General features: G+C 39.2%; 1 protein-coding gene across 5 annotated transcripts in view; it reads right to left on the bottom strand.

Annotated features, from left to right (window-relative positions):
- The window catches only part of STXBP6 (syntaxin binding protein 6), a 264,054-nt gene that overhangs the window by 45,647 nt on the left and 201,843 nt on the right, over positions 1-16,564 (bottom strand). For all 5 annotated transcript variants that reach the window (XM_079768776.1, XM_079768774.1, XM_079768772.1 and 2 more), the window contains 2 exons: positions 12,277-12,407; positions 11,000-11,165 (listed from right to left, as the gene is read on the bottom strand). In XM_079768776.1, coding sequence (XP_079624902.1) covers positions 11,000-11,165; positions 12,277-12,407 — 297 coding nt within the window. The remainder of the gene's footprint in view (positions 1-10,999; positions 11,166-12,276; positions 12,408-16,564) is intronic.

Raw genomic sequence — 16,564 nt, 5'->3', positions numbered from 1 at the left:
GTTTACCTGAAATATAAGTTTTACTGACTATCTTCAATTTTTGTTTCTTAAATCTGTCACCCCCTAATGTCCTTACTTCTTGCTGGATACCTAATGAATCCAATCCTGGGTAGGCATACTGCAAAGAGAAGTTTGAAGAACATTTGGTCTTATAAATCAGTGTCCAAATTTCAAATAACTAATAATGCTAAATCTAGTGATTTAACCTTATTTTATTTTTTAATTCTCACCTGAGAATATGTTTTATTGATTTTTTTTTTAAGAGAGAGGAAGGGAGAAAGAAAGGGAAACATTGATGTGACAGAGAAATGTGGATCAGTTGCCTCCAGTACCCTTCCGGGACCAAACCTTCAACATAGTTACGTATGTGCCCTAGCCATGAATCAAACTCACAACCTTTCAGTAGGGGATGACTCTCTAACCAACTGAGTGACCCAGCCAGAGCTAATCTTATTTTAATAATTTTTAGAAGCTTAGGATATAATGTGGAAAAAAGAAACCATTTAAATTACCCCTTCTCTAAAGATTTTGGAAATCTCATATTTCTGTGTAGTTTCTCAAATACCTCTATTCCAGGTATGGAAGAGGACTGTGGCCTTCGATTCTGAAAATTACATTCTGATCTGCTGTCCAAAAGGTATGTGTTCTGAGTGGTTTCCCCAGAAGTAGGGGTGATGGTGACAAAAAGCTAAATGACCATTTTTAGAATCAGTTACTGTTCTTGAGAATTTAAGCTTCTCTTCAATACCATTCCATGTAATTTTTAGTTCTTAAAGCTCTCTGCTACAGCAGACCAGTAGCCTTTAGATGCCAGCTAATAATTTTTATTGTTTTTCTTGTTCTATGTGAACTAAGAACAATAAGGACTATGTAGTAAGTTTTTATAATTAAGGTAAATGCTTTCGATGTAAGGAATAACTCGATATTCTCAGAGATTATATCCTTTTTATCTTTAGCGTAAAACTTCCTTTTTTGAAATTATGTTTAACATTGGTTATAAAAATATTTTTAATGTTCTTACATAGAAAATTGGTTGACAAACTTATTGTCTCCCAAATTTTTTAAAAAATTGTACTTGTTGGTAAATCTAAAAGTATGGCCATCATGCAACATGCCTCTTATGTCTGTTTCAGAAATACCACTTCATGTCTAACAGTATCAAACAATTTTACCTTTGATCCCTGTATCTCCATTTTGGCAATGGAAAGAAAACTGGACTCAAAAAAATATTCTTGGCTGAAGATGTTTTGGTGAAAAAAAAAGAATATTTCTATTATAAAGTTCATAAAACATGTTTTAGGTTTGTTTTTTTTTTCCTTCCTATGGGAAGATCTTAATTGTGTGCCCTGATCTCTGGCACAGTGTTATTGGATATAATTTAAACATCGTTGTTTTGGTAAGTCAGCAGTAACATATGCACTCAATAAATGTCAAACATGAAATACAACACATTCAGCATTCTATAAACCATGGCAAACAACTCAGCATTCCAGACATTGGAAGTGTCTAGTATTATAATGTAGCCCAGCTCATTCATTCCCACTTGGAACAAAGAAATTACTTTTTTTTTTTTTTGCAATTGTTATGGCCAACATGGATTAGGAAAGCTCAAGGATATTTTGCTGCTTCTTTCATAAGAAAGGGCTTTTGATAAACATCCTGGAAGGCATCATATAATATGAATGCATATATTGCAATTTTCAAGTTTTATAAAATGGAATTTTATAAAAGTTTACTGGCACTTTACAAAAATACTGTCTGATTAAATATTTTAAAATTCATTTTAATCCCCAACCATCCCTTTAAGGTATACATTACTATCCACAATACAGAAATTCATAGAGGCTGAATATAAGTTTAGCAGCTCAGAGAATGTTACAGAGCTAATGAACGATGCCATCAAAGGCAGGGGCGAGTGGATTCAGTCCATGCTCTTTTTACTCCATCAAGTTGTGCAGTTACATCTGCTAGTTGATTTTGAAAGTAAAAATGGCTCTCATCTATTGCAGATTATTTAACCATGGGGTAGATACAATATGTTCATGATCCCTGGTAAGCCAATAAATGATATGTTAGAACAGGGGTGGGGAATATCTGGCCTGTGGGCCATATACGGCCAACAAAATCATTTGGTCTGGCCCTGCCAAGGGATGAGGGGTGAGTTAATTAAATGTTTGACCAAATACAGCAGGCTAATTTTTAAGTTGATAATTTTGTATGGACCGTGAATAATGTTACAAATATCCAAATGGTTCCCCACCCCTGCCTTAGAAGGACCCATATGAAACCTTGGTTTGGTTCAAGATTTTGATGGAGATGATTCAAAAGCATTTAATGTACAAAGTTACTCCTGGCTCAGGATGCCTAACCATAACATACCAGCTGTTTCACAGCATGCATTTCAGTGTAGTTTATAGCTGATGAGCAATGAAAAAGAGAAAAATCACATCTGTGACCCAATTTTTTTTAGTTACTAGTCATTTATATCATTCATGCATTGAATTGGATGGAACCTAAGGAAGTCGCCCTTGGTTACTTCAATTTTCTCACTTAAAATAAAAGCATCTGCTTTTGATTTACCTCATGGGAACAGGAACAGGTTCAATGACTGACTCAAAAAATATGGGGATGCATATAAATTACTCAACACATTGACTGGTAATGTCCTAAATTTAAATATAGACTCAGATTCAGAAACATCTCATAGCTTCTGCTAGAATGTCCTGCTCCTAATAGTGCTCACTGGTGTCAGATGGTTATGTCAGTAGATCATGTAGCACGGTAAACATCAAACTTGTTTGATGCAGTGTTACTGGGACCCCAATACCTAAAATAAAAAATCCCCTAAAATGGAATTTCCAATTATATAATTTAAGTATTTGTACTGTTAAAGTTTATTGATGTATTTTTTTGGTTTCTTTTCTTCATTTCTTACTCTTTCCAAAAGGTTTCTATAAGACAAGTCTTTAATGAAATATCATGCTGTCTAGGAAAAGATGGTGTTGGCTACAATGAAGTGGAGGAAGTAATAGAAGAATGAATAAGTCTGTATATATTCATGATTAATATAATTAACAGTTATTTACAGAGAACTTTCAAACAGAATTTTTAATTTGATCCTCAAAAATACAGGGGTGGGAAAAAGTAGGTTTACAGTTGTATGTGAAACTCAGAGTTTATTCTTGTATTATTATTATTTATTGTATTTATTTTTATTATCATCCTATATAATAAAGGCTAATAAGCAAATCGGCCAAATAGCAGAACGACCGGTTGCTATGATTCACACCGACCACCAGGGGGCAGATGCTCAACACAGAAGCTGCCCCCTGGTGGTCAGTGAGCTCCCACGGGGGAGTACCACTCAGTCAGAAGTCGGGCTCATGGCTGGTGAGTGCACAAATTTCGTGCACCGGGCTTCTAGTTAACCTATATTTGCCTACCCCTACATATTGTTAAATTTGTATTCTCCTCTCTTCTGCTTAGTTGAATCAACATAAGGAAAAGACCTGTGCTTATTGAGGGAACCTGGAAGTCAGGGATGGGAATGAGGACAGGCCTGACTGAATACTAGCTCTATCCCTTATTAGCTGTGGAATCTCAGGCAAGATCCTCCTGAATCATTTTCCTGGTTTGTACTGTGGTGAAACTGAAGTCCATTATTTTGTTATTTCTTCAAGGATAACAAAATCGTCACTGGAGAAACTATGACATGGGCACCATTTGATATGAAAAATTACTATAGGGAACACTGCATGGCTCTCTCACTTCAGTGAATTGGCCAGGCAGCCTGGCCTCCTCTTCTGCATTGACATCAAGAAGCAGCACTATGGTATTTTTAATAGAATTGAACTCTTGTGTGAATTATAATCTCTAATATGTGTGTGTACACATCCACAAGTAGAGGCAAAATTAGACATGATTTTATTCTTAAGAAGTAAGCAACTCATTGTAATGTGCCCTGAGTGCAGCATGTGTAGGAGGGTGAGGTTCACATTCCACAAAGCCATTATTCACTGACAGAAAACATTAAAACAAAGGAAAAGATAGAAAAATGATAGCAAATGTTACAGATTCCCTTACAGTACAGTCATACACCATTTAACAATGGAGATGTGTTCTGAGAAATGCAATGTTAGGTGATTTCATCATTGTTTGAACATCATAAAGTGCACTCACACAAGTCTAGATGGTACTGCCCTCTACACACCTAGGCTATATGGGATAGCCCAGTGGTCGGCAAACTCATTAGTCAACAGAGCCAAATATCAACAGTACAACGATGGAAATTTCTTTTGAGAGCTGAAAACTGACTTCTGTGCATGGGCCACGAAGTTTCCATCGCACTGTACATCCGCGCCCGCACGTGGTATTTTGTGGAAGAGCCACACTCAAGGGGCCAAAGAGCCGCGTGTGGCTCGTGAGCTGCAGTTTGCCGACCACTGGGATAGCCTATTGCTCCTAGGCCACAAACCTGTACAGAAGGTTACTGTACTGAATAGTATAGGCAATTGTAACACAATGGTAAGTACATGTGCATATAAACATACCTAAACATAGAAAAGGTACAGTAAAAATATTGCGTAGAAGGTAAAAAACAAGGCACCCCTATCTAGGGCACTGACCATGAATGGAGCTTGCAGGACTAGAAATTGTTCTCGGTGAATCAGTGAGTGAGTGGTGAGTGCATGTGAAAGCCTAGGACATTACTGTACAGTACTGTAGACTTTATAAACACTGTACACTTAGGCTACACTAAATTTACAAAACAAGAGTAAATCAAGCACAGGAGAAAATGATACAATCAGGAGGCATGGTAAACATGAGATGCATGAGGCTGCTGCTGGCTTAATACAGCATACTGTCTTACAGCAAACTTTTTTATAAGTGGAAAGAGTACACTCTACTAAAAAGTTTAGTATAGTAAATACATAAACCAATAACATTTGTTTATTATCATTATCAAATATTATGTAGTGTACATAGTATTATGTGCTATTCTTTTATTCGACTGTCAGCACTGTAGGTTTCTTTACACCAGCACCCACAAAGTTGTGAATAATGTATTGTTGTGTCACAACATTAGGATGGCTATGACATAACTAAGCAATATGAAGTTTTTGGCTCCATTATAATCTAAAGGAACCACCATTGTACATGCAGTCTGTTGTTAACCGAAATGTTGTTATGCAGCATATGACTGTACTATATTAATATTTGGGGAGTAAGAATGACCATATTGATCACCTTTTCTTTTATAAGAACTCTGTTATGAACACACGTGCTCTTTTTATAATTTATTTGTTATTTCACCTTACACATGCCCATGGGGGGCACTCACAGGTGAAATATTTACACATCTCACCCAAGGATGACCTTACAATGTTTGGAAGAAAAGTACAATACAAAGTCACAATTTGAATCCTGAGATTCTATTCTATCTCAAGGGAATCCAGATTAAAACCATTTGGTTTTCCTTTAGCACATCAATCAGAGGGCCAGACTGCTCTGAAAGAAACATCCGAGACATGTGTCCCTGGAATTCTAATAGGCCTCAGAAGTCTGGGTCTTATCCCACCATCTGAAGGGCTGTGCACAAGTGGGCAATGCTTAAGAAATACCCTTTGATGATGACAAAACTATATGACACTTCAAAACTGCCTGCTTTATGGAAAAATAACCTGCCACATTTCAAATTCTGAAGATAGCAAACATTAAACAAAATTGCATGGATTAACTGTTGAATAAGAGAGAGCTCATTTCATCCTGCCCTTGTCTATCTGGCCACTGCTAGCCATCCTTTAAAATGCAGCTCATGATCATCTTGGCATTATTGTATTGTTCTATTTATGCTTACTGATTTTCCTAGAAAGGTAAGTAAAGTTGACCAAGGTGGCTACTTTGTTGCTGGATATTAAAAGCTGAGTAAATGCTTATGGAATCAGGAGGAAAGGTGCACAACTGAGTCTCAAACGATATAGGTCGGGCTCACTGAAGGATGACTCATATTAAAGCAGGTGAAAGAGTATGAGGTGATTGAATGAATTAGCCAAGGATGTTTGGGCTTAGAATTCAAGGAAAAGACTAGGACGTGCTTTAGTATTTAATAGCCCCTGCCACTTACAGAACCTCGCCCTGAAGAATAAATCATTTCTTTCTTGCAAATGATTTACATCACTTATTGAAAAAAACAGGTTTGCAAAGAATCTACTTTGTGGTTCTAACACAGAAGTTACAAATACCACTAAGGATTTCCATAGTTCACAGTAATAGGTAAAATAAATAAATAAATAAAAATAAATAAATAAATAAATAAATAAATAAATAAATAAATAAATATAAGAGACCAAAAGTAATCACTACAAAAGTACAGTGTAAATAACAGCAATGGGGAACCATGTAAGATTTTCTCACATTTTACTAAGAAAAATGAAGAAACAAAACAACAAAGTCCCCCTTGGGACCTTGACTTAAGGCGATATGCCCATTATCTAAACTGGTGGCACTCTTTGAGGCAAAGCATGCACTTTGAAATGAATTAGTTCAATGCAAGTCTCTCTTCTAGAGTCTAAAGTTCTACACATGTGATTAACTCTGAGGCATCTTTGAAGTGCAAATGTGTTATCACCCAAATAACACTATGAAATCATCTGTTTACAATAAGCAGAGAGAACAAAGCCACCATCTCAGAAGAAGTAAGTAGGACCTACATGAATCTAAGACTTCACTTTTGGGGCCCCTGCCATTCATGATGCCATGTCACATTTCAGCAGTCAGACTGGCTCCATGCCTCTATCTTAAATCTCTGTAGGTTGCTTGGTAACTTAGGGACCCAGCAACTAAATGAATAGATTCGCATTTGTTGAAGGTGACCGACCTTTAATGAACTAAAAAAGAGGTAGAATGAAGGTTAGGAATGACCACAGCTTGAGGACTCTGTACTAGCTTACTAGTCCTCCAACCATCCAGACAAGAGGAGACGCTGACAGAGGCATGAGAAGAAACCACTGCTTCCCCCTCATACTCGCTTAGAGCACCCTGCCCTCTTCCAGTGTCTGAGGGCCTTCACTCAGCCTCCTGGACTTCACAAGTGTCTCCTAGATCCTGTAACCAGCATCAGAAGATCAAAGCTTCCCAGTCTGTCATCTGGAGATAAGGAAATATGTTTGAAGATAGAACTTCAAACATTCCATACAATCCATTCCTGTGTAACTGACTCTCCTCAAGGGAAAAAGAAAAACCTGTCATGTGGCATATACACAATCAATACATACAAGAGAAGAACTGTGTGGAATTTTAGATACATGATAATCCTATTTGAACTAGTATTTAAAAAAGTCTAATTCAGTGGGAGTCAGGCAGACTTGCTCTCAGTCCACTAATCTTGGTAAAGTCACTCAAACTCACTGGGCCTCAGTTTTCCCAATGACAGGCTTGGACCAGAGACAGTATATGAGAGGTATTCTCAGCCTGGGTTCCATCATCTTCCCCATTCACTAAAATAGCCTCACTTTCATCTCTTTAACATAATGAAGATCTGATAAACAAAAACAAACAAATAAACCCCTCTAAAATAGAGATGATTTTAAAGGCCCCTGGTGACTCATTCATTCTTAAGACAAACAAAAAAAAATTGCTTGAGAATTATCTTAATTATATATCTGTAATAAAACTAGGAAAAAAGTTAAAACTACCTATAGTCTCTGTCATTCTCTTCTTCCTTCCCTTTTTTAATACTTACAAATGTAAAATGTTTTCCAAAAGTCTTGTATAACTCCAGGGGGCACTTTTCGTACCAAAGACAATGCCAATGATATTCTCTGGAGCGTAGCACTCAGTGGCCCCGAGGAAGGTGCTTTTAGAGAGGAGTGACCCTGTGTTTGAATATCTCTGCCACTTACTAGCTATGTGACCCTCAGCAAGCTATTTAACAATCTCTCTGAGCCTACTTCCTTCGCTGTGAAATGAAGACAATAAATTATATTTCCAAAGGCTGCTATGATAACACAAAAAGAACCTGGTGTAGGGCAGCAAACCAACACCATATCAGTTCTCTAAAATCACAAAACCTATCGCCTTTCACAGTGCAGAAAACAACATTGTCTAGGACTTGTGGCCCATACTTGAGAAGAGATGAAAAGATACTATGAAATTAGGAACAGATCTCATCTAAAAATGAGGAAATGAAGATCTGAAGATGGGGTAGGTACCCCAGAGTCAAAGGGGTCAGAAATTAGTGACCTGGGAACCACATAATTTTTAAGCTTTGGATTTGTGATAACTAGGAGCACAAAAGACTTATCAGCATGCTAATTAATTAGGGTTTGTTGGTACAACTGTTACCAAAGATAAGCAACTATTAGACAGACTATACTCATGAAGGACGTATGTGCTGCCAACAAATTACAATGTGCTTAATTCAAACTTTTTTGCCTTCCATAGGAATCCAGGGCCAGTCAACATTTAACTGCACTAAAGCTTTTGATACTTAATTTACAAAGTGATTAAACTTCACAATAAAGCTATACCTTAAGAATTATAGATTCTGAAAACAATACTGAAAGGGATTTTATATACTGGTCTACCCCCACATGCTACACTTGGGAAAATTGAGGTCTAAAGAAGATGAGAGATGCATCTACGGTCACAAAAGGCAGCACCAATTTTGGTCTCATTAACTTGTTATCTACCACAGGAAATCAATCTGTAGATTTATCTGATACACATAGCAATGACTCAACATTGTGTATATGGGTTCCTGTCTCAACTCCGCATAATTTAGGGTTCGTAGGGCACTGGAAGACATCTGAAGGACTGGGCCAATGGCTGATAGAAACAGCTGGTGGGACTGAGTGGGGAGGTCTGAGGCTAATCAAGAGGGCAGATGAAGAGTTTCCAGTCTGGGATTTGGGATTAGGGCCTATTAAGGGATCAAATATAGAACTATTCTTCATATCCAGGTGGTAGCACAGTGACTGGCACATAGTAGGCACTTAGTACTTATTTGTTGTATAATTGGATTATGAACCAAGAGTGACTAAAAGAATGAAAGGACCTGTTCTAAGAGACGAAATGAGAGCTTCAGAGGCAGCAGAGAAGAGGGACTGCCTACTGCCGTTCCTTAGGGGAGGAGGTGGGGAAGAGTCATCCGAACTCTTCCCAACCTGAGCCAAGGGAGGTGGCTCATTTCCTTTGCAAAGGCAGTGGAGTGAGTCTGTGGCCCTCTGTTTCCAGCTCAGGTTTCCATCCTGAGGAAATGTAGTCATTCCATGGTACTGCTCTGGCCCCTCTGAGCTCAGGATAGAACAGGGAGAAGTGGAATGTTGGAGCAACAGAAATTTCAAATTCATAATGTTACAGTAGTTCTAGAGGAGACTCAGTGCTTAAGGGCTAGCCAAACAAGTTACTGACCATACAGACACTGGTGGGGAAAATGTTTCATAGCAGGTACTTTCCATTGTCATGCAGCCTGCCGTGGTCCTAGGCCTGGTGGACTTTGACCATTTGCCAAGTCTGTTAAGGCTGGACTTTGAAAGCAGGATTCATTTGATGAACATTGACGGCACAGACATGATAGAAAGCTGTGTTTCACATTTTCTAAATAGTAAGGGGTTAGTGTTTGACATTCCCTTTCCTTTTAACATCTATGTCTAAATTTTTCACTTTTGTACCATAGGATGTGGCCACTTTGAAGTTAGATGCACCACTCATTACTCTTTTTTTTTTTTCTAGGACTAAATAAAGAAACTATAAGATGACTGTACATGAATGCTTAAAAAAATCCTTTCAAGGCTGATGATATAAGCAACTTCCTGTTTAAGAGAAACAGGAATAATTCAGTGAATAATTATGTGTTGCACAGTGTCTTCTCCATATAACAGCTAGCAGACTAATGACAAAATGACGAGTACGGTGGTTGCTGGGAGAGAACAATGTTGTTCTGCCCATGTTCACATGAAGATATCCCAAAGAAAACATGCACTGTCTCTAATGTGACTTTCATTTGACACTTGATTAAGATAAAGCTGGCACATTTAAAAAAAAATTCCTTCAAACCAAGAGATCAGGTGAGTAATAAGACCCATGATATATATACTCTCCTTTAACTCACAGAGTGATTGGCAAGGCCTGTATATTTTTAGCACAGTTTCAATTCCCTAAAAAGAAATAACTCCTAAAAGAAATGTGCTAAGCACCCTCTTCAATGTTTCTCATTAAGTTGCCAATGCTGGTACTCGCTCCTTAAGGCTGGCTTACAGCATTCATCCTAACCCAGCTCTGTATACCATTGAAGAAATAAAAGTGAGACTATTCGCTATTTGAAAGGCACTACGTCTGTAAGAATTTTTATATTAATACTAGAGGCCTGGTGCACGAAATTCGTGCATGGGTAGATTCCCTAGGCCTGGCCAGCGATCAGGGCCAATCTGTGGGGCAACTGGCGGGGCGATTGGGGGAGGAGGGGCACTGGTACCCGCTTTGGCTGGCCTGGGGTCTGCTGGCTGGGGGCAGCTCCTGTGTTGAGCGCCTGCCCCCTGGTGGTCAGTGCATGTCATAGCAACCAGTTGCTCCGCTGGTCTGGTTGTTCTGCTGTTTGGTCGATTTGCATATTAGGCTTTTATTATATAGGATTTGTAAAATATCTTGAGAAATAACAGGAAAAAGCAACCTGGAAAATAGCATTCTGCAATAAAATTATAGAAATGGTAGTAAAGAAACCAAACTGAAAGGTATTTCTAGTAAAGGAACAGGTTTGTTCTTATAGTAAAACAATCTTAGCTCAGTGGCTCATTCTTCTAAAAGAACAGCTTTTGGATAAGTATGAAAATACACCACTGTGTTTAGATTGAGCATACAATGAATTCCCTAAAATGGTTCTCATGCATTGATTCTTTTTTGCTTGTTTGTTTTTGTTTTTATGCTGTGGAACACCTAACTTTTAAAATAAAAGTGAGTCTAAGGCAACAGGATGAATGAAGTCACACAAATGCCCACTCACCTCCCATGATTTTAGATTGGCAGTTAATAAACTCCGGCTTCCTGTCCGTGAGGTACCTCTGGCAGGTGTGGTGGAGGATCTGGAAGAAGGTGCATTTTTCTGAGGCTGTGCTGGCTACCCACTGGTCAAAAGCATTTTCAAACAACAAGTCAAACTCTGCAGAATCCTGGAAAAAAACAGTGACATAACTACTGATCTCAATGTATAAAAACTGCTGCTTCTATCTTATGCCCAACAAAAGACTCATAAAGGCAAAACATCCTTCAAAACTAATCATAAGGTTAATCTTTTTTTTAAACTATGTTTTTATAGATTTTTTTAGAGAGAGAGGAAGGGAGAGGGAGAGAGAGAGATAGAAACATCGATGAGAAAGGAACATTGGTCAGGTGCCTCCAACACCCCCCCTACTGGGGATAGAGCCCACAACCCTGACCGAGAATCCAACCGGTGACTTTTTGGTTCATGGGTTAATGCTCAACCACTGAGCTACACCAGCTGAGCAAGGCTCATCTTTATTAGCACCCAGGTGCATGGAGAATCCACCTTTCTCTGTTTATCAAGTAAACCCCAAACCTTACAGTATTTACAGATGTCCCTAGGAAGCTAGTATCACAGAAGTCCCTGTAGCCTACCACACATTGACCTGTGTCAGAATTCAGACTACATATCATCCTCCCAATTACTTGAGACATAATTTATTCAGGTTCTCAGCACTAACCCATATTAATCTTGCCCCTAATCTTTTGCAGGAAAAGATCCCTCCTATTTTAGCATATAGTTACAATTTACATTTTCTTTTTCTTCATTATTGATGTTTTGTACGGTAAATGCATGTGAGCAAAAGGGGTAAATCTACTTTGAATAAAGAATTATCAAAAAATGTTTCTCATATTAAATACAGTAGACTCCTAAACTTGTAAGGATTTATTTATTTAAGTAAATAAATAAATTGGTGGCATGAGGAGATAAACGAAGCTTAGAGAAACATGGCTTTTCATATCGACAGCCATGGACACGAATCTGAATTCTGGTATTTGCACTTTGCTGATAAACGTATTACTGGACATAGCATTTCTTCAATCTGCATCCCCTTAGGTTCCTGTATCAAACATCACGAAAAGCTTTATAATCCCCCATAAGAAGGTAAATCAGAAAGTCTTATTTGTGTAACCGAAACAGAGAAAAATGATTCAGACAACCATCACCACTGCTAAGGTTATTAAAAGAATCATCGTGTGAAGAGACGGCCTTCGCTCAACACTCCACAGGCCACTCACCCGATTAGGATCGATGCCATTAACCTGGCGAAGCTGCTCGAGCATCCACTGTGATCTCCGCACAAACGACGTGGAGCCTTCAAACTGTTTGACCTTCGTAATGGACGCCTGTGTAGGTTTCTTGTTTGTCACTGCCAAGAAAAGACCACAGATTAGTGGGTGTGCAGGTTGGTTTGTTCCCTGTCAGTGGGCTTCTATCTCACACCTACATGCACATGCAAAATGAGAATGAGAGAAGAAAAAAATACTTATACATATATCTATAAAATAAAAAAGTAATATGCTAATTAGACCGGATGTCATTCCGGATGTCCTTCCAGACGAAACTGGGGCTGGAGGGATGCCCAGGTCTCGGGTGCCAGAGGGAAGCTGGTGCCAGCAGCTGGGGGAAGGAAGGCCTACTCTTGCACAAATTTCATGTATCGGGCCTCTAGTATATATACAGTACAAATACACACACACACACATACACACACACACACATATAGATCTATCTATTGAGAGAATGAATATGTGTGTCTTTGGTGAGGGGTGAGGTCAAAGACATAGAAGTTGTAATCGCTACTCTCGAGCAGTTACAATACAGTTACGATTGTAAGGGCTGCTTTGTTTATGTCTTCATCCATTCAAACTGAACACAGCTTAACCCAATAACACCAAGCATCTTTAATGGAGGCTACAAGTGTGCAATAACCAATTGCAGGGAAAGAGGCATACAGGGCCGACAGGCTCCAGGTAGGGGTCAGTGGGAAAGGCTGAATTTTAAAGGAAGTTCCCCTAAGAAACTGCAATGCATATTTCTAATTACCTAGTCCAGTGTAAATATTTTAGGTTTTAGTGATAAGGAGTAACACCTCATTTTTTTTTTTAAAAAAGAACCATTTGGCTTTAAAATATAGTCTAGTTTGTATCAAGTTTGCAACCGATTATGACTTTATCTGGCATTCTTGGTGCTCCTGCTCCCCCCGAGTATGAATTCCTGAGGTCATACACCTGCAGGACCAGCACAGTCCCTCCGGCCAGCCTTAGTCATGCTGACAATAGACAGTGTCACCTCTCAGACAGAAGTCAAGCACCAGCCACCAGGAGGGTCACTTGGAATATTGTTGTATGTCGGCTTACTTCATGACTTAGAGCCTCCTAGGTGGAGAGGTAAGTGTTTTGAAAGGGCTTTCCTAGAAGTTCCTATGAGCCTTGGCTGCGGGGATTGTAAAACTTAATAGGAATGATGCTATTAAAGAAACTAGGAAGAATGGAAAGCACTACTTGTCATAATGAATTCTACCTTAATAAGAATTAAGAATGTGTATCAGTGGCACATTCTTTCTTTGTTTTAAATAACCCCACAGATTCCACATTTTCAAATAATTATGCAGATGCTCAACAGATGGCAAAAATAATCCTTGAGGAATGAAGGACAGAGAGCACCTACCCGAGTCCCGGCTGGTGGTAAGCCTCTCCTTTCATGCACGCCAGCGTCTGTTGTGTTACAGTGTCTGGGCCAGGAGAGCAGGGACTCGGAGAATGAACTGTGGGTCCCTGCCTTTAGGTTTGGTGAGAACCCCTGCGGTGTGGTTCCAGGACTATTTTTATGACTTCCATACAATCTCATCCCTTTACTCTTAACCAGAATTTAGCAATTATATTTTTTTAAAATTTCAAATAGTGCTTAGGCTTATTACCCATTATTTCCGTTCTATTTGGCTGAAAGCTTCTGAATGCTTCACACCAATTACATTTATTTTCATGGTTAAAAAGTCATCGTCCCCTTAACACCCACAATCAGAGGAAATGTATGGTCTTCTATTCACAAATGGCCTCTCTGGCCTTCAGCTCCAAGTATAAGCCTGTTAAGTCCCATTAGGAATAACTATTACCAGTCTGCTCAGGGCTTTGTCCATCCATTTAATTCAATTCACTTACCCTTTGTGTCTCCTATGACACAAAGGGAGATCTAATAGGTTTCTCTGAATAGTCATGTCCTATTCTTGTGTTTTAATGTTAAAGTAAACAACACACCTGGAATATGTGCAGGCCCTAAAATGTGCTTAAAAGATTAAAGAATGCTTTTCAATGACAGGAAAACATGGGTTCCTGTATTAGACTCACATCCCTAAACACAAAGAGGATTTCCTCCTTTGTTTAGGTAAATCACTCGGCATTTAGGCATCCTGGGGAACATGAACATTTTCCTTGTAACTTTAGTTAAAGTTGTCACAAACCATTTTTACTTCTGGTTCATTTAGTATTTGCAAGTCGTTTACAGCATTATAAAAGCTCAAACACAATGCAAGATCGCTGTGGTTTTTGGCACTTTTAGCATTGACATTTTACAAAGGCAAGTTCCACTGGAAGCTTGTCGCTGAAATGAGAAGTGCGGGAACCCCACCCACATGACAAATGCCCCACAGAATTGCTCAACAGCGATCACAGTACAGAGCGGTCATTTTTAATGGAGGCAGTTACAGCTCCATCCAGTCCTGCCTTCCCCCCCGTATAGGCTTATTCCTTGCCCAGTTCTTGGAATCTGGGTAGTGTTCCTGGGCACTGAGCCCGTTTTGGTTTAATTTTTGTTTATTGTTATTATTTCCAGCATCTCAGTTTCTATTTTGAGGCAGGTGCCTTAAAATTATTACATACACATACTACTGTTGTGATTCTGACAATATCCAAACTGTTATTCCCTTAACATTTCCCTTTAAATACATTTGCTTTTTTACTTAAATAAGTTCATGAGAAAAATATATGTTAAAGTCATAAATAGATACAGCTCTACCTATATTAAATAGACAATAATGTAAAAAATATAATTGAAAAATATAATAAAATCATAAATGCTATGAATTTCAAATTAGAGGGTTGTCAGGGGAGGGCGTAGTGATAAGGAGTAATACCTCATTATTAATACCTGCTGTCTGCTCTACGGTAAAATGGTGATTAGCAAGTATAGCCAGGTATTTACAACTATCACAACATAGGCATTCTCCTAGATATAATCAAAAAGCCTAGCGGGAAAAGGCTTCTTTAAGACTACTGCTTGATAAGCATGAGAACTCACTCAGTAAGTCAAGTGTTAGGGTTATCCAAACTTAATGCTGTTTTTCATTCACTCCCACTCCTGGCACCTACTGCTCTCTATGGTGGCATCAGAGGAAGGCAGAAGCATGTGGGCCAACCAAATTCAGGTCCTTCTGCTACCAGTTCTGATAAAAAGAATGTGGTTTCCATGGCTGCACGCCTCCTCTTCAGCCTCCATGTAGACTTGATCTACATCTCAGCTGTAGTTAAGAAGCAGTGATAAGAGCTATTACGCTTGGAATATCATCACTCAGGTAGTATAACATCTCTGTCTAATGAACTAATGGCCTAGCAAGGTCTTTTAAAAAATGGTCCCTCCAGGAAACATACAAAAATAAGACACACAGTCAAGGGGTAGAGACCACCAGCCTTGCTTTTGCCCAATCAGAAAAACTCTATTCAATTAGAAAGCAATATGCAGGACAATAGCAAAGCACCATCTTAGATCAAATGTGGTCTTGCAGTGAGTCAGGAGTTGGTGAAGGACGGGACAAAGATTGATGAAGAAAAGAAAGACAGAAATGCAAGCTATTTGCATGTTATGCAAAACAGTAGAGGAATGCACACTGCCAGTGATTAAAGTGGCTAATCGTCCATTTCTAGGTCCAATGGCTGAGAGATTGCTTTAAAAAAAGTCATACTTTTCCCCCTACAATCTCATTATTCACAGCATCATTTCTGAGTCCCTCCAAACAAGAAAATCAATTCTGCCTTAGATACAAAATATCCAGTCTCAGTCTTTAAAGGAAACAATCAGCATATAAAAATGTTACTTTATCTTTATATCCTCTATCTCATTTTTCATAGTTATTTTTAGATATTTACTAACATTTGCACAAACATTTTTTATCCACATTAAATTCAGATTGAATCATTTTATAACTTTACTAGAGGCTCGGTGCATGAAAATTTGTGCAGGGGGGGGGGTGGTCTCTCAGCCTGGCCTGCCTCCTCTCACAGTCCAGGAGCCCTCAGGGGATGTCAGCAGGAGGCAACCGGGCTGATCAGGGGAAGGCGCTGCCCCCATCACCCCACTGCTGCTGCCACTGCCAGCCGTGGTGGCTATGAGGCCTGAGCCCTGGGCCTCGCAGCCGCTGGGGCTCATGGCTGCCTGAGCCCCAGGCTTCACAGCTGCCTGAGCCCATGGCTGCCATGAGCCCTGGGCCTCGCAGCCACCGGGGTTCATGGCCGCTGTGAGCCCCAGGGTCTC

The sequence above is a fragment of the Cnephaeus nilssonii genome (assembly GCF_951640355.1).
Source record: "Cnephaeus nilssonii genome assembly, chromosome: 4".
Classification (NCBI taxonomy): domain Eukaryota; kingdom Metazoa; phylum Chordata; class Mammalia; order Chiroptera; family Vespertilionidae; genus Cnephaeus; species Cnephaeus nilssonii.
The sequence above is the reverse complement of the archived record's forward strand: the minus strand, read 5'-3'. Positions and strand labels throughout refer to the sequence as shown.